At 35.3% G+C, this 23,852-nt stretch overlaps 1 protein-coding gene across 3 annotated transcripts in view; it reads right to left on the minus strand.

Annotated features, from left to right (window-relative positions):
* Positions 1-23,852, minus strand: part of EML1 (EMAP like 1) — a 78,121-nt gene that overhangs the window by 9,148 nt on the left and 45,121 nt on the right. For 2 of the 3 annotated variants that reach the window (XM_065749962.1, XM_065749970.1), the window contains 12 exons: positions 23,797-23,825; positions 19,152-19,281; positions 15,249-15,398; positions 14,311-14,380; positions 12,295-12,405; positions 10,052-10,147; positions 9,368-9,502; positions 7,749-7,848; positions 5,733-5,887; positions 4,965-5,090; positions 4,569-4,700; positions 1,000-1,067 (listed from right to left, as the gene is read on the minus strand). In XM_065749962.1, coding sequence (XP_065606034.1) covers positions 1,000-1,067; positions 4,569-4,700; positions 4,965-5,090; positions 5,733-5,887; positions 7,749-7,848; positions 9,368-9,502; positions 10,052-10,147; positions 12,295-12,405; positions 14,311-14,380; positions 15,249-15,398; positions 19,152-19,281; positions 23,797-23,825 — 1,302 coding nt within the window. Of the gene's footprint in view, positions 1-999; positions 1,068-4,568; positions 4,701-4,964; positions 5,091-5,732; positions 5,888-7,748; positions 7,849-9,367; positions 9,503-10,051; positions 10,148-12,294; positions 12,406-14,310; positions 14,381-15,248; positions 15,399-19,151; positions 19,282-22,395; positions 22,423-23,796; positions 23,826-23,852 lie in introns of all 3 variants that reach the window. The other variant, XM_065749977.1, reaches the window with a different exon arrangement.

Here is a 23,852-nt window from a genome sequence, read left to right on the forward strand (position 1 = left end):
ACTTGCGACAAAGCATTAATGACAAAATATAGTGCTAATGATAATCCACTGAAAAGAATCCTCACAAGGCTTCTAACATACTTTTCAGGGCAAATAATCAAATAATCTTGGCTCACAAGCTATGAACATTCTGTACGTTTTCAGTTAAACACAACTGCTTTTAGTACTAATGGCAAAGTCTGCCCTCAAGTGACACTAAAGGAGAGGAGGAAGTTATGACAAAGGCACTCTGCCATGACTTGGACAATCACAGACACCAAGGGTCTGCCACTGATCCAGGATGCGAGCAGTGGTTCAATCTCTTCTGTAAAACAGAGGTACTAATTTTCAGCCTGCTTTTTGTCTGACTTGTCTACAGATTACACTCTTCAGGCAGAAGAAGCCTCCTAATATGCATTTTAACACTGCTTAGCACAGTGGGACCTATGCTGAAATTTTGTTAAAGCTTCTTGACATTAGTGCAGCAGAGCTGATCGACCACTTGTTAAATTTTCAAATGAACATTCTTTTTCTAAGAGATTTCCTCTATGCTGCCTTCTAAGCCTCAGACTAGCACTCTGTAAACACCAACAAAGTTAAATGCTTATCTCAGGCTCCTTCATTCAACTCTACTTTGCCGCAGTGGACACAAATTTAAGACATATGTCACTGGTACCATGACAGCAGCTTCCATCCACCATCTGATGCTAACCCAGACTGCCTGTGCTCTGCCAAAACCTGCCTCCTGGTGCTGATCTGAGATCGTCACACTCTCAGGACAGAAACCATTTCCTCATTCCATGCTCATGCAATACTCAGCAAACAGTGCACTGCTCCAAGAATAGGATTTCTGGACACTAAAGGAATGCAAATACATTTCATTCTCAAATCCAGTTCAATTCAGCGGGGGATGAACATATCATGCACACATCTGCAAGTCATGAACATGAACTTGGATGTATTGAGCTGGAAAAATTGTGCTGCTTGTTGGTGCCCAAGGCACATATCTGTGCATCTTACCTTCCAGTTAGTGTCCCTACTGCAACAACAGCTGCTGAAGGATGAAAACCTGAAGACTGTGCTGGATCCTAAAACGTTGCAGAAGGAAAGATATGTTTTTAGCAGCTCAAGTTATTCTGAAGAAAAGAATTAGTTATCTTCTGCAGGAACAGAGTAAGCCTCACTCTTTTTTTTTTTTTTTTAATAGAAATCTGAGAGGAAAAAACCACCATTTTTAATTGATTGAAATATTACCCAATAGCTTTTTCTCTCTATATAAGGCTACTGTTTCCTTTGCTACCTAATCTAAAAATAACTCATCAGAGGATTTCAAAACATTAGCAAAGGTGAAGGCATCTTCTCAACAAATCACAAACAAGTAAGAGACAAAAGTAACTTAGAGTTGACCTAAGAATCAATTACCAAAGCTGCAGTTTACCTGATGCCTAATGGACAAGCAAGAACATCATTCAACAAAGATCTGTAACACTCACTGCACAGAGGGGGAAAACCTAACTTCTAGCCACACCAAAGACTTTTTTCACCATCTGCCAGTAGCAGCTTAGTTGCAGATTAGTATCTAAACTGGGAATCTTATTTTGAAATGCAATTTTAAAAGATTTTACTTTAGATAGTATACTATTTTGGAGACGAAAGTGGAATTGCACTTCTTATCATTTAAACATATGGAAATTAGGCATTTTATTTCTCCTGGTTTCTGCAGTTACAAAGAGTAAGCTCCAGAAGCCTTCAGGTTATAGGAGAGAATCTAAAAATAAATAGCTTATTTTTTCTGATACCTGGGAAAAAAATCATTTTAAAGCATAAGAAAAAAAAAACAATAATGAATCTCATGATAAATCTTATGTCTTTGATCTTCTATTCTAGAACCATATCATACTGTAGCAAACTTATGAAACGTGTTTACATTTTAATCAATTTGTAATTACTTCCCCTAGTAGCTTAGGGCAATGCATATTCGTTAATGGAAACAAGAGGTTAATTTCAAAGAACTTACTAACTCCATTAAAAAAAAAAAGTCAAAGTATTACTCAGATGCAGCATCTCAATAAGGATGTTCTGGACAGCCACAATTGTCCAGGATGGGAAATTTCCTAGTTTTATATCTGTTTGTGTTTTGAAGGGAGTTGGGTGGTATTTGTTTAAGTAGAATTTCATATAACTAGTAAATGCTAAAAGAGCTCTCTCCAATATGATAGAAGTTCAAACAAAATTTAATCTTAGCAGTAACTTGTAACTGTATAAAAATTTTTTTGCATAGATCCTCGGCAGAAATAGGCTGGTGCAAAATTATTTGTTCACTCTAGATAAGCAGTCGTGTGAAATACTAAGACATTTCAAGTGGTGAATAAGGAGATTATTGTCAAGATGGATAACAGTACTCTTTTCTTATTGTGAGAGTATGTACTTAGAAAAAAAAAGTCCAACTCCAATTTAATGGACCCACTGCTGTTGCCATCAACCTTTCTCAAAACGATAAAGGTGAGCTAAGCAGTTCTTAAACATTACAGTAAAAAGTTTCTTGGAGATTGCTTTATATTTGCCAAACTATAACTATATATTAATTGAAGCTCATAATCAGCTGCACTCCAGTCCTGATTTTCAGAGGACATCATTGTCAAGCAAGTAGAAACTTCAACCTTTTTGAACTGATGATTGGTTTATTTCTAAAAACAGCTGCTTATCTGGTTAATACATTTGTTCATATTCTCATATTCAAGTAAAGAGATAATTCCTTGTAAGTGCTCTCCCCTCCTCAGAAAGCAGGAGAGCAAAGGGCCAAACTTTGCATTTCTCTTTTGAGATAGGCCTGTGCATACCGTTCCTGCAATGACAGATGTATCAGAAACACTAAACTATTATTCCCTCAGCTTTTAAGAAGCTGTATGCGTAGAACCATACCTTTACACCTAGTGAGCCTACCAAGATGGATCCTAGAAAATTTGGTTTAACTTATCTATGATTTTCGTAGTCTAAGTGTGCCCTGTTATTATTTTATCTTGCATTTGGCATCTGGGTAATACAGCAATAGATTTTCAAACCCACTGAGATTTTAGCACATCTCATGATTTAACTGGTGTACAGTATTCCTATGGACTAAAGGGAGATAGCTTATTTTAAATCTAAATCACACTATCACATCTTAAATCCTAAAGTGATCAGAAAGTAAGAAAATGTAATGATCAGTCTGCCTCTCCAACCAAACTCTTAGTATTGCTGATTTCCCTCTTATAAGATAAAAAGAACAATTATTTTTTCTTTAATTCCTTGTACTATGCATCAAACTGTCTTTATAATCTAGGCACTGAGCTGGGAAAATGCTGCTTAATTTCCAGTGCAGCAGAACTTTTGATTTCGTCTTTTTAATTAATTTAATTTAGAAGCTTCTCATGTCAATAAAAATACAGATCCTACACAATATGACCTTGTTTAGAAAGAATAAGCACCTTTTTCTGCATTCCCAAGTGTGATTTAACAAGTGCATACAACTGGTGTGGGATACTAGGAACAACAGTACAGCAGATATCATTCTGTTAAGACTTTAAATCTTCTTGCATTTATCACATACATATCGTATTCAGTAAGTCTTATCAGTACTAGCTTCAACTTTAAAAGTTATGGAGGCCTGATAATGAACAAGGTTTTCATGAAAAAAGTTGCACAATTAAGTTTTGAAATTTCATGTGAACTATTAAATAATTATTATATCGCACAAAAAGTAATATGAGGTTCATCTGTAAGTTACTGGCTACAATTTTATATATATCAACACTAAGAAGAAAGCTTGGATTATACTGATCAGTATACACATCTCCCAAGAAGCATACACCTATAACTAGATGTGAATAGGAGACTGATTAGAGGGAAAGAAAAAAAAAGTGATAGTGGCATCTCAAAACAGAAACAAAACATCACTTCTGTCTCAAGGAGAAAAGAATGTCTTCTTTGGCATAAACATTTAGAGACAGAACTGGTGTCAAAAAAAAATGTTTAAAAAAAAAAGTTCCTGGAGATGCTTGCAGTAATTAAGATCACATTATCACATAGTGAGTAAGAATCTTTTAGACCCATTTTTTCTTCTCTAATCTAACACTAAGATACTTTACTGTCATGGTTTTATGATTTTTGTTATTGGTATTCCACATCATAACATCATGCAGTGCATTGGGAGTTAATGCTCCAGCCCCACGGATCATCAATAGCTCCGGGTACACCTGTCTCAGAAATACTACGTTCCCCAGAGGACTTTGTGTTGCTTTGCATTTTTCTGTTCTCCACTCAGAGAGAAAGGCAAAAACTGTTTGCATCATGAGACACTCTTTCCTTTCAGACTGACTCAGCAGAAGGGATCGCTGTCGTTGTTCTGTTTTTAGGTTCATCTCCCATTTCTCCTTTTCACCTTCCCCTTCCCTAGGGCTTGGGCCCGTGGGTCCCCCCATCCAAATCATCATGTAACCAAGCTGAACCAGCCCGTAAAATGTTGACTTTTATATCAATAATTTCATTAAAAACTCAAATCAAGAAGTGCTGTAAAAAGAGTAAAGTAAACTTGAGTTTAAAACTTATACCTCTATAATCTTGTTCCAGATAGGACGATGAGTCGTAGCATCCCAGAGAGTAATGTGTTTGTCATGTCCACAAGTGAAGAACTGGGGTTTAGAGGAATGAACTGCAAGTCCCCACAGTTCATCAGTGTGACCCTACACGAAAAGAATAAAATTAAATGTAAGGAGGACAATAACAACAAAGCTAAGCATGTTTAAACAGGATGAAAGTGAGCAAATTATGTATTTATACTAGAAAACTATGTTGCTTTGGATAGATGCTAAAAACCTATCAAGTTATATTTCTTGCCAAAAGTTCTGTAATTATAAGTGAAATAGATTAATATTTAGGAAACTTACATTTGATTCAATACTCTTACTCCTATTACATACTTAAAGACTTGAAAGGCAACAGCTCACCTGGGTAATAGGGAAGAAATCTCCTGACAGTGTCCCCTGTAGGACAAAATTTCTGGTAGTTCCTATTAGCACAACATCACCTTTTCCCTCAGCCACTGTTCTTATTGGACCAAACTGCTCTGGAATCTGTGTTCAGAAGAAACATAGGTAAGTCAGACTACAAAAGGATTTGTCAAGTATGTTTTTGGGATTTTTTTTGTTTTTTGTTTTTTTTTAAGGCACATGGCCTAACAAATGTATTTTAAGGTGCTGCACAGAAAAGAAACAAAATGATTTCTTGATTTCCAAAAGTCTGTAACAGCTTGCATCAAACACCTTATTTATGGAACATCATATTTGTACAGATGAATCAAAAATTTCAACAGAGAAATGGCTTCTTCATGCAGTGTTAACTCAATCATGTTTTAACTGCAACTACAATGTCAGACGAAGTATTTTCACTCAAAGGATTAGCAGGCTTTATATTGCTGGTATACAATACACCTGCAAGGTATGTTTCTTTAGTTACAGACTAGGTTCTGAAAGATTAACTGCAAGTCTCCAATATAAAATGCAAAAGAACTTAAAATATCAAGGAATACCAAAACGTGAACAGGATATTAGGCTATCACAAGCTTATTATCACAGGATCTCACATTCTACCATTGATTTCTTTTCTCACAGAATGCATATACATAAGGAAAGAAAATGATTTCAAAAGCTCTCTTCAAAAGGAAGCTTGAATTTCACTTCGATCAACAGAGTAAATTTAAGTATAGGTGATTTCACCTCAGTTTTGTGAAGTTTTTGGTAATTTCCATTCCAAGATATTAACTTTCGGTCTTTTCCACCTCCTGACACTAGTGTGCCATCTCGCAGCATGCAGAGTGCAAATATTCCACCCTCATGTGCCCCTTGAACTGCGTGGCTTATTCTGTTGGTGCCTGGATATAAGGAGAAGAGACACTGGTAGTGAAACACACAGCTTCATAGCTCCTCTTTCCCCAAGCTTTATTTTTTTCTCCATTTCTCTACCTGCCAAGGATTACATCTAAACAATGCTAATGGTGAGAATGGAGTGTTGCACCAAAACACTCATATCCTCAAAAGAGACTACATTAGTTCATCTTAAGAATATATCCCCACTCATTGCAAAAATGAGAAGTATTTACATACCCTTAGTCAAAGTCAAATGAAGTTAAATAGGTTCCCTTGAGACTTTCTTGAGAAGTTAAATTGACATCACATTTGAACTGAAGTAGCACGATGCACATTATTAACAAAGAAACAATAACCCAACCATGTTTTATCCTACAAGGACATCCCACAGCCATCAGAAACCTTGCTTGTACTGAAGAAAAAGTTAGAAGAAACAATTGTTTTGTCAGCCAAAGAATCACATTTGCTTCTAGCCACACCTATGGACATAATGTATCAGCTACAGATGCTTTCAATTAAGGGAACTTCTTGCTAAGGCTGCTCCAAACTGTTGGGATCAGCCCACTATTAAACATAAAGCTCTGAGTGAAGAACAGTAAAAACACAAACTGAGTTGTACTACGTTGTACTAAGATAAGAAATCAAGAACAAAGGTGTTTTGTTTCATTTTTTCACCTCCAAAAAACAACAGATGTGAGGAGATCTTGCTGCATATAAAATAATTCCCTTTTTTTTCCTGGGATGTGGGTCAGGACAGACCACATGCAGCCAAGGCAGGAAAGAGTACTGACACGAAGCAGTCTGGCACCTGAGCACTGCAGTGACCCTGCCACGCCAGCAGCTGCCACTATCTCCCTTGTTTGCTGTCAGTCCAAAATGACCAAGAGCAGGTAGAAGGGACTCTGCAATTTCTGAACTTCGTTTTATTTCAGTGTTCAAGTATTTTGTTTTAAAGGAGAAAGACAAGGAGAATAAAAGAGAAGCTGAAGTCCAAAACCAATACTCAACTCCATCCGAAACGGTGTCACAATATACCAACTGCTTAAAAGCACAAAAAGAAAACTAATAGTTTCTTAGTTAACAGTCCTCAGATGGCAAAAAGTCTACAAAAAGAAATGAGTAAGGTGAATCAGTTACATAGCTGGACCGTGTTCCTTCCAGGTTCCAAGCTGTCCTTCACTTTATGTATCTTGGGAAAAGGCACAAAGAACCAGCTGTCATCCATGTTCCTTACCCTTTTACTAACAAGGCCTCCTTTAAGGGATTCTCCTTATTCCTATGCATGGCACCTCACATACTAAGTAAACATTTAGGATATTGTTACTGTTTGCCCTCCAGCAGAAAATAAATTCTGCTGCCTAAAATAGTCTTTTCTTACTAGAAAATGCATTTTAAGAAGTTTGTCCTATTCATCTGTCCTTTTGAAATAAAGCTTTCAATTAGACATTCAGCCTGGCATCCTAAGGAAACCTATTTTTTCTCTTTTAAAGGGTATGTCAATAGGCATAACTTCTGCAAAACACAGAGTAACGATATAAGTTAGAGTTTGAGATCATTGATTATGTTAACAGCGTTTCTTGTTATCACCTTAAGGAAATTAATTTTTTTTTTGTCATTTCTTATTGTCATTAAATTCTCAATTACCAGTACAGCTTTGTGATTCAGCATTTGATCACAGAGAACATGTTTTACACAACTTTGTGCTGTGGCAGTCAGAGATAAGTTAGTAAAGAAGAATCCAGACTGTACTGGTTTTCCCAAAGAACAAGATCAACAGAATTTATTCTTCTTAAAATGAGATTACACTTGAGTAAAAATTCAGAGTTTTTTTTATAATAAATTTTCACTATTAGCTTCTTTTCTTACCTTTCCCCCAAACCAAAATGTTTCCACTCGAGTCTCCTGTAATAGTATCACCATTTTCAGAAAAGGTCACACACAGGACAAACTTTGGCTTCTCTTGTTTCTGCATGGTTATGAAAAACATACACTCACAGCACCACACAACCTGTTCATCTTAACTGTTTGCATTTGAGTAATTGAGTTTAGTCTTACACAACTCTATTATTACTTAGATGTCTTCAATGGATATTAAAACATTCCTACAGTCTAAACAGTCAATCTATGCAAAGGCAAAAAACTGCATCGTTTGAGGATGGTGCCCTAAAGTGACACCATTTAGCTACAAGTTATGGACGTATTCTGAGTGAGGTGGCCTGAAACAAGACCTGGAATGCTCAGAGATGAACAGAATCCCCCAACTACTTCTGCATCTCAAACTCATGAAGTATTTAGAAACAATCAAAGATGAATGCAAGCCTTAATATGAGAATTTTTAACAGCAAGTACTATGAGAAAGTTTGGCTGCAGTGTAAAGTTTCAGAAATAATCTCTTGAAAGTATCCTAAGGTTTGGTAACAGAAATGTTGCTCTGAGACCCAGTATTTAAGGTGATGACAGCAACAAATCACAAAATATATTAGAGGACAAAAATTTCATGAGCTAGTAGTGCTTCGGGACATTATTTACAATGTTGGTTGATTACTGGTTTGCATGGTCTCCTTTCTGTCTCAAACTATGAATTGTTACTAATCAAGATCAGTTTTAGATTTGCAAGAATAGAACCATGACAGGCCAAAACCTGTATAAATAGTTTTGAAGTAAAAAAAAATAAAAAGAGGCTGAAAAATAAAAACTAACCACGTTTAAGCATACCATCTAGGTATCACATCCTTATTTAATACAAAGTACAAAAACTGACATAGCTAAACAGTTTGGTTGTTTTTTTTGCAGTATTTGCAACTAACAACTCCACAAGTTAACTTGGCCCTACTGTAGTTATCTGCAGTCACTGCAAACATTGCTCATTTGTGCATGCCACTGCTGTAAAGCTTAGTCTGTATTAAAGAACAAAGCCTTATCAAGACCTTGAAATGAAAGCAGTGTTAACCAGACAGCATGCTGTCAATCTGGATTTGTATTAGTATGTCTATGTATCTGAGTAGAACAGAAGTAAAAGAGAAAATATTCACATAATTTATATCTGTGCTAAGGGGGATGATTGTCTTTCCTCTGACAAAATACTTTAAAAAAGATATATCTACTTTTCTTTTAACTTGAGGAAAGAAGAGGTTAAGAAGTAATTATATTTTACAGGTACTATAAAGAATATATGAACAGGAATGCAAGGAACAGAATGGTAACTGCATTCCTAAACTTCATTGTAGTGACAATCCATGTAAACATCCAATGAGCAAGGAAACTTCAGCACTTACCAGCTCTGAAAAGAAACTCAACCTGCTTTTACAATGCAGTCCAAAGATGTATTGTATCATAACTGATGATTACACAAGTGCAATCTAAAGTCCTATAAAGTTTCAAATTTAATCATGACTGTGCTGTTCTGATTTCCTCAAAGCACATTAACACTTACTTCTATACAACTGTACCATTAATACAAACAGAAAATTAAATAAATATTTTACCTCAAATAATCCTTGCTTTTTAATAAGGGAGTTCCCTTCTAGTGTCCAAAAATAAAGATGTGATTTTCCACAAGTAACTATTATATTTGTATCAGTAGGGTGAAAATCTGCAGCAAATACAGCCTCATTAGAGCACTTGAAAGGAAAGAGAAAAACATCGTATCAAAATTTAAAATTCAAAGAAAAGAAAGCAATGTGAAATTATTCTCTTGTTAGATAAACTGATTGCCTCCTGATATAAGAAAAAAATTTACGCCACTTATTTATCTGAGTAGATTAAGACATTTTAGCAGAATATTCTGAAGAAAAACAGCCAAAAGCTCTCGTGTTTTTAAGTTAGTATCTAAGGTTATTCTTCAAAACTACATCAGACAATGCACAGCTCCTTATGAAATATAGTTTAAGATGTTTTTTTTTTTCAGCACCTTGTCTTCCCATTGAAGCATAGGCCTTCCTACTAAAGTCAAGAATTAATACACTAATTTTTTCTTTAAAAAAAACAAAAAAAAACCAAAAAAAACATTAGGATAATCAGCAGCAAAAGGAAACATTCCCTTTCCACTTATTCTTTGATTTTGTAAAATGGAAAGTGCTAAAAAGGCACAATATGCTCATTATAAGAGACATTTTATGACAAAAACTTCTGATCTACATATAAGAATGTAGTACAAAATATAGCAACACCTTCACATCTGCCAGCTTTTCTTCTTTCTGCCAGTCCCACACAGAAAGCACGTGGTCATTTGAGTCATCCACCGAGCAAAGGCTACTTCCTCCATTCTGATGCAAAACATGGAAAACATTAAAGAAACATATAAGAAGACATTCAAAATAATTAAATACACATAAATGAAAATGACTTATTTACCAAGTTTGTTTTACTTCTAATTATCCTAGAGAATTCTCTGAACTAGATATTTGAAAAATAAGGTTAAAAGGGATCTAGAAGAGGAACACTTGCAAACTGCAGAAAATCAGACTTTGTAATGAATGAGGTAGGTGTCTCTTCTTAAATATTCAGTGACAGATCTTCCCAAGGCAAACTGCACATCATCATCTGCACCTTTAAGAAGGCTTTTCCTGATGATTATAGTGAGTTTGTTTCTTGGCCAATTACCTCTTGTCAGATCTATGGTGGACACAGGGCACAATTTAACTCACTATATAAAAATAATGGATCAAAATTAATGAAAAACTAGAAAATAAATGACTTCTTTCTGACAAATGTCTTTATCATAATTATATCTTCTGTCAGTCTTTCCAGTCTTAATGACCTAATTCATTTAGTCTTTCTTCATGCACCAGATTAAATAGATCTTCTGTACACCTATTTTTCTTGACGACTTGATGAAGATCCAACTTATACTCTATGTGAGGTGGGGGGAGATAACGACATCACAGGTCTCACTAGTCACAGTTGTATAATCACTGCCATCTTTTTCCAAGTGGTGGCTAAAAAGAAAGGTAGTGCAGACCAATTTTTCTTACTTTGAGGAGTTAATTCCTAGCTTTGTGTCTATGGTAGAATAAATAATCAAGTAATGTTTAATTGCTTTCTAACCCATTCAAATATGAATATTTATCACACTGTTCCTGGCATTAACCATGTTGGTTGTCACTGCACCTGAGCTTGCTGGAACAGAACAAGCCAATGGTTAAACAAGTATTCCTTTGGCAGCAACTCTGACAGTCTTGTTCCTGCCACCCATAGCACAGCCACTGGTTGCTGCCAGCACAAAAGTTTGGGCTATTAGGGAACAGATCAGTTTTGGAGGAAAAAGAAAGAAAAAGAGACCCAAGCAAACTCTATTTTCTTATATAAAAGTTTGCTTGGTTGCTTTCCTGATGGATTAGGTCCCTAGTACATATCTCAGACACAGATACAAAAATAATTGTGCCAACACAAACCAAAAGGAGACAGACAGGAATTAGCAGACTGAAGACAGGGGCGTCTGAAATGAGAAAAGCAACACTGCTATAGAACGGGAAGTGATGGTTGAAACAAGCTAAGATGTGACTGTGAAATCACAGCATAAACATATTAAACATTCACTTTTCTTGTGACATCTGCCAATAGCAATACCCTACTATACAGCAAACATTATCCTCCAAAGCTGATCTCCATCTGCATTCTTTCACCTCCTTAGCTAATCTGCTCTCCCAATTCACTCCACGCTTTTCTAATTCCTATAAAATACTGTCATCAGTAAGTTTCGTGCACTTCCACTGAGGCACATTTTGCCTGTGGAACACATCGTGTAATCCTCTCGTTTTTAAAAATGCCACTGAGACAATCAGACAATATATACATTTACTCTTTTCTAAGCTTCTGTGTGACAGTTTACAAACTCACTTTCATATGGGACGTAGATGCCACCTCCATCAGCATTTATTTTTTTCCTTCTTGGTGGACTAGAGTTTAAATGATGTTGCCATGAGGCTAACCACTGGATTTCAACTCTATAATGCCCTTTACCATATGCCTTCACTGCTTTCAAGCAAAAGATTTTGCCTGTCCCATGGTTCTAAGTCATAATCTGAGATACAGATCTTTCATTAGTCTTTCTGAGAGGAAAAAACCCGCTAAGAAGGTAACTTAATCTTATTTAATGCAGGGAGAATCTCAATGAAATGATTAAAGAAAAAACAAAAGTACTTCTACAAATGTCTGTCCCTAAAGAAATTAATTCCATTGTTAGAGTATGCACAAGGTAGAGCTCTGAGACTGCTGAAATATTGCTAACTTAAATAACAGCAGAAATTGCTAGAAACAACTGCACTACAAGCCTTCTTCTAAAGAACCAACTTAAGGAAAGAGATGAAAAGAAAGTTTGGACATTGTTTTTGTTAAGGAAGCTAAATTTGCAAGGCATCATAGACCTGTTTGGCAAACATTCTTAATATGATTATTATTTTGCTTTACTTACAGATTTAGAAAAAGCAATGCAAGTGACAGCTCGGTCAAAAAAACCCATTCCAATGACATGCAGTGTGTTCAGAGTTACAGAATCCCAAACACGTACATGTGGTGGTAGTTGCTGTAAAAACAGACACAGACATAAGACTTGAAAAAATTTTGGACAAAAACATCAGGATTAAAAATAAAATGTGAGTGCATCCTAAAACAACTTTAACACAAGTTAAGTTATGAAAGCTACTGGCACTTCTCTGGAGCTGGCCATGTACACACTGATACACTATAAATCATTTGTTCTTTACCATGCCTAGAGCCAGTATCTAGGATTGACCATCTAGAGCATCCAGCATGTCAAATCTCACCCATCTTTTCTAGATCATGGAAGCTAATGAAGAATATTAGGTGTCCATATAGGGAAAACTGTTGATAGTATTGCAACACAGGGCCTCATGGAAGGTCCGGGATTATCAGCAGCAAACAAAATAATTCTGATCATATCATAGAATGGCTTAGGCTGGAAGGGCCCTTAAAGATCGTCAAACCCTGTGATGTGGGCAGGTTTTGCCAAACACTAGATTAAACTATAGCAAACAGCAAGTGCAAAAAGATTATGAAACTCTCAATTAATTAATGGCAATGTCATAAAAACAGCCACAGGAGACAACTATTGATTCCCGACTGTTCTTATTGCAGCTGTAATGAAGTTCTTATATTTCTTTTTCATTCCTTCTAACCAAATTCAAGGTACTTTTAATGGCCCAAGAACAGTTCCTCATCCATGCAAACTGTGTGCTTCCCTCCCCTCAGTTGCTGGCATCGGTAACACAAAGGAAGCCCCAGCACACACACGACACCAAAAAGAAAATGCATCTCAAAGCCACTAGAGGGCAACCCCTGGAAGCACATGTTGAATAAGTTTTATCTTAAAAATTGTTAGCAATTTAGCATTTCTCTTTTTTTTCCCCTCTTTTTTCTTCTTTTCTTTTTAATAGGAAAATAAAAGCCATATTAAATTCTCTGGGGCTTTTTTCCCATGCCCTTTCAAATATATTTTTTTTCTTTTTACAATAACAGAGAAAGAAAGGAAAAAAGAGCAACAATCATTCTCTGTAGGTAGTAAAATTATCCTTCCCCCTCCTCCCCCCCACCAAAAATAAAAGCACTTCTGTTACAGAAATGACTATTACATAGGGTTACCTACATACATCAAAATTTTAGATTTTGTTTCACATCTATGAACCTTAAAAACAGAAGTACCAGAGATTTCTCCAACACACAACAGAAATTAAGTCAGCAAGTAACAGAACATTATTGAATCAAGAATATGTATTTAGACAAGTACCATAACTGGGAATTGTTTTTCTCAACATAAATAGAATTTCTTTTTTAAATCTCCCTTTCTTTGACATCTGTCAAAAATTCTGCAGCATTGTTAATCAGATGCATATGAGACTGAGAAACTTTTTATTCATGCTTTTCCTATCCCTGCTTGTATTCATTCTTTCTCATTCTGTCTTATGTCTTAGAAGGATAAGTAATAAATTGAATAAATTCCAAGCTTACAAATGAGCTTCATGGTACAGACAATAATAAGGAAATCATTTTTATCTTGATAACGGCTTTTTTTTTTTTCCAGGAAAAAAGTGCCCTTTTTATTTATACTTTGTCTTAGTAGTTTTGGTCAGGAATGAAGTGCTATTGTATACAATTAAATCTCTGCTTCTCTCCTTTTTCCCCACTTCAGTCTTCATTCTCAGGCTTCCCTTGTATCCTTACCTATCTCTTTTGGAGACCAACTCCCAAATTTCTTTTACTCTGTTTAAGTAACCACTGACTGATCTTGATAATGGAACAGAATTAATTTGATATTGTGCCAGAGGCACTCTCAAATTAAGTTTTAATTGTGTTCAGTTCCATAATTTAAAACCAGTTTAAATGCAACATGAAAAGGATATGGCAAGTATCTTCTCAATTATATACCCCCATGAAATAAAAACAGCAATATGTCAACAAGGGGGTTACTCACTTTTCCATCCTTGGATGTACCTGCAACTTGACCTGTTGCTATAGTGATCCTGTCAGGATGGACAGCCAGGCTAAAAAAAGAAAGAGAAACACACGAGAAAAATTTGAAGAAATGAGATGGAAAAAGTCCAAGTTAAAATCTCCTTTTAAAAGTATAGCTTATACAAATAACCCAATTTTATGAAATGCACTCACAATGCAGTCAAATTTGATTATCATGTCTATTTCGGGGACAACAGGTGTTTCATAAAGCTTAATATAAAGAAGGGATGTCAAACTCAGTTCATACATTCAGGCTCATCAGATAATCTGGTGCACTTTCTCAGCTACACTCAGCAAGTAGATGGATACAGTCAAGATAAAACATATGCTTATTTATGTGTCAATTCAGTGATATTGATGTTTTCTGATATCTAGCATCCTATAAGCTTGAACATAGAAAAATCACTTTAAAGCCCAAGCTGGCATGCCTGCATGGCAGATAGACCAGAAAGCTCTGGACCAGATTGCAGGGTATCTGCCACAATACTTTTATGCTCAAAAACTACAGAGGAGAATAGGAAAGAATTCATATGAAGATTAATAATTCAGTCCTACTTGGAACAGGAGGGACTAAATTCAGTAATATTTAGTTAACCTAAAAACAAAGCCATTAAAACTTGTAGGTTTATCATTAGATTTCTACATGTCTGGCTTTTTTATGTAAAAAGTGCAAGTTACAGAAAATAAGTTCTCTTGAATAAATACACCCTTATCACGGCTACAGCCAGACCTTTATGTGATGGTACAAGTGCACTGTTACACACATAGAACCAACCTATGTCTGACTTGAGAGGTTACATCATCTGAATTTTCAAAATTATGTAACAGAAAGTAAAGTATCACAAAATAAATATTATTTTAAGAGAAAAAAAATCTGAAGAGCAATAGGTAACTTACCACTTCACATCATCATTATGACCAGTGTAATGTCTCTGAAGTTGTTCTTCAACATTGAATAACACAACTACAGACGCGATGAAATACACAGTTTCACCCGTTGGAAGAAGATACAGGTTACTGCGACAGTCCCGACCCCGATACCCATAGCTAGCACGTTTGTCAAGCTGCAATAACATTATTTATGAATTAAGAATGTTAAAAATAAGGGAAAATGAAACAAAATCCCTGATAGTCAGTATCTCTTTGCTTGAGCACAGCTTTATCACTTAAAAACCTCCAGAACAGTGGAGAGAGCCAAAGCATTTCATTGCCTGAATGCCTGAAAATCTACATATCACACCGAAAAATACACACTAAAGAGACAAAGACAGTGTTTTGTAGCTATAACACCCTTTCAGTACCCTGCAAAACTTTCCAAATGCTAGAGTGAGGCAATACTGCAATTCTAATGTTGTCCCAAGTGTATTTAACCATTTATACCAGCTGACAAAATAAAAACTTGGACTTGATGGAAACACTAGTAACCCATTCAGTACATCTCCCTGCATTACATTAGGGGGGACTGCATTATCCTTTGTTCAGGTTGATTGATTTCATTATTCTGGTCATTACCAAACAGATGGATTTAAAAAAAAACAAAAACACAGAACGGTTACATCACACGTTCCCATTTATTTTTGTAGCACTTAAAAGGCAGCAGCCCGGATTCTGATGCTAGTCATATCAACACTAATTTAAAATTAATTTACTAAACTAACTGGAATTAATCCAGATATAATCTCATTTAGACTGAATGTGAATTCAGTCAAATTATGTCGTTTTATTTTCATGAAGAGTCATTAGGGACACTATAACTATTTTGGCTTTCCCTTTTTATGGGAAAAGAGGAACAATATTAGTGGAATCTTGGAAAATAGAAGAGCATTTTAACTCAGTCATTATGGAGAATCTGGCTATGATGGATATATAGAAAGGTACTGCTGAAACCCCCCATTATCTGATATTAAAAATATTTTTGTGCACTGTTCCCTCCATCACCAGTGAAAACACAGCTGAACTAAAAGATCTGTGTTAGCATATGGCTATAGGCTGTAAGGGATGCAGTTATGCAGTCTCTAAAACAAAAATGAAATAATAGCTGTCTGTTTTGTTTTGGATAAATGTAATAGTGTTGCATACAAACATTAAAAAAACACATTTAAAAGCACAGCTTTTAAATTCCCAAATGGGGATTTTTCAGCTGAAGTTCCTTTAAATTTGAGATATTTAAATCCAAAGAAAAGAAAGCAACAAACATTTTTAAGTTACGAAGCATTTACTATCAGTTCCTAATATGTTTGTAAAGATAAGTTACTTCTCAAGATCACAGGACATTACTCTGTTTAAACTTACTGTTCTCTATAAAGCCACTACCAATTGAAGTCAACAATATTCACAGCAGTATATAAACAAAATGAAAATAAACTAGCAGCTTATGTTAGTATAAGATAGAATTAAAAAAAAATTAAAAACATTATATAGACCTTCATAAGGAAGAAATCTCTGTGCCTAGAAATAGCTATTACATGGAAAAGATCACTTTCTTTAGGGAAAATCTCCTTTCTTTACCATTCTTCCTGTAGGGAACAATGCAGCATTCAACAGCATGACTGCTGTTGTCAAATACTCAGTTTCTTTCTAGCAGTCTTTATTCCTCAGATTTAAACTCCTGGGGTTGATCTCTCCTCCTCACAATTTCCCACATCAGATTTGGTGGCGTCAACTTTGATTTGGTGAACCAGCACTTCAGTGAATGTTATGTTGACCTTTTCTTCTCTCTTGGCCTGCAGCCTTTGTTTCAGACCTCCCGCTTACCAAATGAGCTGCTCTCAAACCATCTCTGCAGATCACTGCACTCCCCCTGATGTATCCAGTGTTGTATCCTGCATGGCAGTTGCCACCCCTGCTCCAGCCCTCCCTCAACACTTTATCATTCAGCATTTCTATTTCTTCACATCTGAATGCGTATCTGATAACGTGAATCAGTGGTCAGTTGCAGGGTTGTAGTTTTGCTTTTTTCCCTCCTTTTTGCCTTCCTCCTCAAATTATCTTAAAATGTGAGCAGGAGTGTATATTTTTTCCATCACAGACTCCAAACCAAAGATTATTTTATTCACTAATCTATCCCTCTTTGAGTCCTGTAAATATCTAATCATTGATGGAACTTTGATGCACGGGTGTCATTATTTGGTTCAACTGAAAAGGAAAAATCTGGAAAAAACAGCACAATATTTTTTGGGAAAATATGCCTTCTCAGTAACCAGGGTTAGTTGGAGTGCTTTATTGATTCATATCTTCTCTATTAACACTAAACATTAATATGGAATTGTGCTGGGTATACAGACACAGCTGAGAAGACATATGAACATTCAAACAAGAAATAATAACACTCCATCTAGGAAATAGTCATTCAGGTAAGCTTAGGTGAGAAATTAATGAGACTGATATCATTACACTGATTGTCTGTAACATCAGCTTCCCTGTACACAATGCTAATGGAAATCTATTTTGATTTTGTTTTTTGTGAGGTTTTGTTCGTTTCAATAAGCACCTTATCACTCCAATATTAATCGTTTCCCCCTTCCCTAAGGGGGTGATCATACAAACCTGAAAATACATCATTCTGTTGTGTTCTGATATATGTACAATTTGACAACAGAACACCGTAAGCGTTATTTATCACTCTATTATCAACTATTTTATTAATCTGTGGTGCCCAGATATTTTTGGTTTTTAATTGACCCTCAGTTATTTCTGTACCCAACATCTATATGGTTCCAGAAGAGTGGGGTAAAACCCACAAAAGCTCAGCTGCAATAGGAATAAAAAGAATGGTTACTAAATCTGTCATTAATCTCTAGTGAATACAATGGGACTCTTGGAAATTGTGTGTAATCTGAAACCACATGGAGTTCTATTTATACAACTTTGAAAAAGAATATTTGCAGCTTGCCTTCCTTTTTATGAAGGCAAAGCAACATCCTATTTGCACTGCTCAGGACCAAAAAAATGCCTTTTCTTAATACAGATGTCCTTATGAAGGCTTAATTTCTTTCAAGGTAATGGATATTACAGATTTTTGTGGTTATCTTTTACCTTAGTTTGTCTATTACATATACACAAGTGAAATGTCATCTCATATTTCAAAGGATAGGCCTTCCTTATTACCAGTAAAACCAAAATGTGACAATTTCTCTATGTGATGAAACGCTGGATTTTTTTTCCAAGTCAGATTTCTGTAATTGTGTCCACTCATAGGGATCAGTAGAAAATTCTGGTTCTTTAACACTTATGCTGCTTAAGCACAGCTGAAATCTAAATTCAAGGATTATTTAATATTTGATACCTTGTGGATTTTGTTAATTGCACCTATCAAATTGCAATAAGCTATTCAGTTCCAGTCTTACTCAAATACTGAAGCTGTCCTACAGAGAAGTTGCTGTAACCAATGGTGTACTTTTATTAAAAAAAAAAAGCAGTTCAAAATGATAAATTATTACTGTGAGGAAAAAAAACAAACTTACATTATTTTATGCATACTGTAATTAATAATCACAGTTCACTATATTCTTGCAATGTGCCTAGTTTAATTATCAGCTAATTAGGATGCTTCAAATTCAACCTTCAGGCAATGCTTAAGCAAAGCCTTCAGCTGTCAGCCTGTAATTCAGCAATGGTGGAACTGCAGGGCCTTGAGAAATGAGCACCTATTTGAATGGAACGTCACCTCACACTTACCTAATGAAGCATGACTCATTAAAGAAGACCTTAAATTTGCTATACCTCAGCTCTAAAATTTATTTAAAACGCATCATAAAGAAATCATTGACTTCCAGTAGTTCTCCAACACAGAAAGGATACACCCACTCCAGTTTAAGTCTCTTGGCTGGTAGTTCTACTTTTGCTTCCAAATTGTAAGATTCCACTTGCTCTTTGGGCATGTACATGGTAACAGGACGTCCACGAAGAAACATTTTTACATATCCTTCCTCTACAAAAGGTCAGAAATATTTAGAGTTACACAAAAAAACCAACACATCAGCGGAGAACTCCAGTGCTCCTCAATCCCTTCCCACATAATAGTTTGGTGTGTTACAATTACAGAATGACATGCAATCACAAACATATAAATTAAGCAGCTTTTCTCCCTCCCCAAATCATGCTCACATTACTTAAAAAAAAAACAAAACTGTAAAGTCCCTTTCTTGAGAAGAATTAGAATTAAGCAATGTCACAAAACTAAAAAAAAGTCAAAGGATTGCAATTAAAACTTATACTCGTAAATAAATGTTATATATAACATTTTCAAATGCTTAAAATGAAAGGGGAAAACGTCAAAGATTACAATTTACACAGAAATGCCACTTAAAATTAATTTTATTTTTTAATCAATATTTACAGTAGAGCATCAGCACCTAAAGTATTTTCCAACACTCAGTCGCATTCTTTTGCATATCAGTGTAAAGATATGCTTTACACTTGATACAGTGTTAGAGATACATTTGAAATAAGGAACATGAACAGTTAGCAAGAGAAATCATGCTGATGTACATGCAAAAAAAAAAGTGTTTTAAGATCCACTAAACATTGAGAAAGAGTGACAACATTGACAGCACATCATAGAAAGGAAAGTGACACAGAGGAGAGAAGCTACAAAAACTGAACTGGCTGACAGAAGAAAACATTTCTAGAAGAAAATACTAAAAATAGTTTGTTGAACTCAGAATAAATATTTTTGGGGAGGAAAAGGAGGGATTAATAACAGATCTGGAAGTACTGACTTGGGGACTTCATGGGGCTTATAAAACTAGGAGATCTGGCAAATGCCATGAAGGTCTGACTAGGACTTTTGGGAACTGGCAAGGCCAAAGTGGGTGTCCTGTGAACTTCTGGTGAAGTTTGTCCAGATTCAGAACGTGCTGGCTCTTGCTGCTCCATCGGCAGATCAAGGAATTCAGCCTTGTTCTCATGCGTATCAAGCAGTTTTGGAGTCAGTGACATCTGTAGAGTTACTAGACAGAATAATCGTGGGCACAGAGGAAATGGAAGGGCAAAAGTAACAAAATCATGTAAATTAAAAAAAAAGTAACACTTTAGGACTCTTAAAACTATGCTATGAATTGTTAAGTATCATTACAAGTATACTACTATTTTTTAGTTTGAAAACAAAGGCTTTATTTTAATCGTAAATGCAAACATCAAAAAACCTGATTAAATGAATAAAAATTATAGGTTGAACAAATAAACATTACTGCCATGTTGTATTACCTACATACACGTGTATTTTGCCTTTAAACCAATTCATCTAGGAGAGATCATAGTAAAGTTACAGCTAGGGCTCTCTAAAATCCCCTAATATATTGAAGTCACAGATATAATGAAAACAACAAAATATAATGAATACAACAAAACAATGCTAAAATAAACAAAACAAGACAACGATAACAGTGACAGATGGCTGGAGTTCAAGAAGCCTGCTAAAAAGTGCCAGAATAATGGAACTGATATTAAAAATCTACTCTGATAGTTCTGTATGGGAAAATAAAAGAGGGTAGAGCATTAAATAGCAGAGCATTACAGCACTATTTGTATGCGCATGCAGCATCTATTTAATGAGCTTCAAACACAAGCCAATGCTACTGTTACTGGTGCACTAGAATTTAATAGATTTTCAGCAGTAACAACTCTGGACTGCGCTTATCAAAGGCTGTGAACAAATGAAAGTTTAATTCACTGAGCTGCTTTTCTTACTTAAAACATCAGGGGACTCATACAACTTGCATTCAGCTATCTACGGTGGAACCAACCACATTTGACCTCAGAACTCCTTTATAAAGTAAATAGGGAGAAGCAGGTACTTCTACAAAAATTAATCACACTTTAAAGCATGCATCCAAAGCCAAAGTAAATATATTATGTCTTTAGTATGCCCCTCTTTAACTATAAACTGGAATTTAGGATGATGAGGCAAGACACTGTACTATATATATCTTTATAAGTTTTGGTAATATCAATTCTATGTGTACTGACTTTGGTAAGTAATACAGGTGTATTATCTACATAGTTCCTTTTCATTCAATTTTTCTTATCTGAAGTTCTTACGACAGCAAAGTTGTTTATGTGCAGATAGTAGTAAAGACAGACAGACTACAAAGACAGATCAGTGGTGAAACTTCTAATCAAATGTATCTTTTACATCTGCAATTGTGTAAGTTTGAAATTGTTGAAAATAACTATTAAAGTTAATAGCCACTGAACTGAAATTAGACGATGTGAACGCTAGCAAGATCTGCAAAGAGAATCACAACTGATTGCAGGCATAAAACTGTATGACTACATAGAAGTAGAAACCCTTTAAAAGACTTGGCCTAGAGAATAAACATTTTTTTTAAATGAAATTTTACATTTGTTGCAAAGCTGAAAGATGCTGATTAGTGGAAAAACTGTTAGGAATAAGCTATCTCTAAAAGCAAGACAAATCTGTGATGATATCACAGACATAAACATGCATCCAAAAAGTGCATATTTACACGGCAAGTTAGCTGCAACTTTAGAAAACAATATGGCATGTTTACCAAATATAACTCTGCATTATGACATTGAGCAAAAAGCACTGACAAATTAGTTGTAGGCCTAAGTCTGCTTATTCAGCATTCAGAAAAATCTAACTCTAACTTCTACCCACTATGAAAAAGCAAAGGGAAAAATCAAGGCTTCTATCACTGTGTTAGACTACTGCAAGACAGCCAAAGGGGCAAAATCTACATGATTTTCAGCAAAAGTGCAGAACACCATTTCAAACACAGTGAACATCCACATGTTCCCATATAGCTCTCTCAACATATTTTTTCCTGTTTCAAATTCTCCCAAAAAATCCATGACTCAATTACAACCCATTAGTATTTTGTACAGTGCACCTGGGGGTTATAATTCAATAGATTGTGTAATAGACGATGTAATATTTTCGTTCTACTCAAAAGAACCAGTGAATTTTTAACAATGCAAAATGCATGCAAGTAACAAAACTGCAGCTTTTACACAGAGCTTTTATTACACTGGCACCATTTTGCTTCGAGAGCTATGAGGTTTTGGAAGTGAAGCCTACCTTTGCAGTGTGTCACACGGCGCTTCCCTTGTGGTTACAGAGACAGAGACAGAAGGGCTAGATAAAGATGTGTTCCAGTATAACAGCCTCACTAAACACTTGCTCTATAGGCTGTCCAGGGGCACTCTGCTGGCAGCTACCTTGCTCTTGACAAAACCTGAGCCATACGCTGTTCAGTAGGTTGGGTCATTACAGCCCAAACCCTTCCACCTAGCAGCTCTGTTCAGTCCCTCTATCATTCCAAAGCATTCAAACTTCACTATGCAACTACGTGCTAACAGTAACTAAACTATCAAGAATAACTTTCTTAGAAATAATAATTTCAGTAGGAATTTTGCCCATGTAAGGAGGGTAGAAGCAATATAATGTTTAATTACTGATATTTATCAACTGGGAAGCTGTTACAAGAAAAACTATTCCAAAAACCTTTGTTTACATGGTGCAAGAGAAGAAATGCTATGCAAGAACTGCAAATTCTGTGCGAATCCTACATCCTACAATGACTTCTTCTGAAACAACTGTTTTCAGGAAAAGAATGTGGATTATCATTGTATTCTCACAATACATTTAAGTACTCAATTCTATATACTACTGAGTTCAAAACCAGTTACACTAAAATCTTCAAGTATGGCTTAAGAGAGCTTTGATGGATGCTGATGAATCAATTTGGTAAACAAGGGATTTTCTTGTTCAGGTTAACATAAAGCTTACTGTTATGGAACTATAAACAACAAGAACATGATACATTTATAAGTGAGCCATTTTCTCCCTTCCTTGTTCTATTGCAATGAAAGTTTTATTTTAAATCTGTGTTTTTTCAGTACAAAAATAAATTAGGTATAATATCCAGTTTCTTATTTTCATAAAGGACAAAGACTCATTCTTTCACTAATACTTCATATTTTGCTTTTGACATCTTGTAATAAAGATAATACATGAGAAAAAATGTGATCGTTAAATTCAAGGTAAATCTCCAAAACCATAGCTACAATACACCTTTATTTGTAAGCTGACAAATTGTATTACAAGGCATTGAGATAGATGTGGAATTCTTTAAAGGGAATAATCAAGTACAGCTAGTAACTAAATTAATGTGTCATAACTGTAATGCAGTAATACTTCAATTAACAAATCTTTAATATTGACCTAAAAGGAAGACATTTGGGGTAAGAAGACATGACTCTTTTCTTCTTTGTCTTCTTACAAAGAATCCTAACTAAAATAAACCTACTAGGCCAACAAAAACTAGAGCAAACGGCCCAAGTTTTCTTTTAAAAAATACATTTATACACATTATCAGTATCATGCTTAAAGTCCCAACACCGATTCCTGAACATTCACAGATAAAACCTATTATGTTATCACAATTTTCAAATGATTAAATATTTTAAAAGTACCTACCTGCACTGAACATTGGTTCCTTGGGTTTGCTGTAAAAATAATCAAGAGATTTCTAT

Source organism: Cyrtonyx montezumae, unplaced genomic scaffold, assembly GCF_038088225.1.
Source record: "Cyrtonyx montezumae isolate F1298 unplaced genomic scaffold, pur_monq_1.0 scaffold_10, whole genome shotgun sequence".
NCBI lineage: Eukaryota > Metazoa > Chordata > Aves > Galliformes > Odontophoridae > Cyrtonyx > Cyrtonyx montezumae.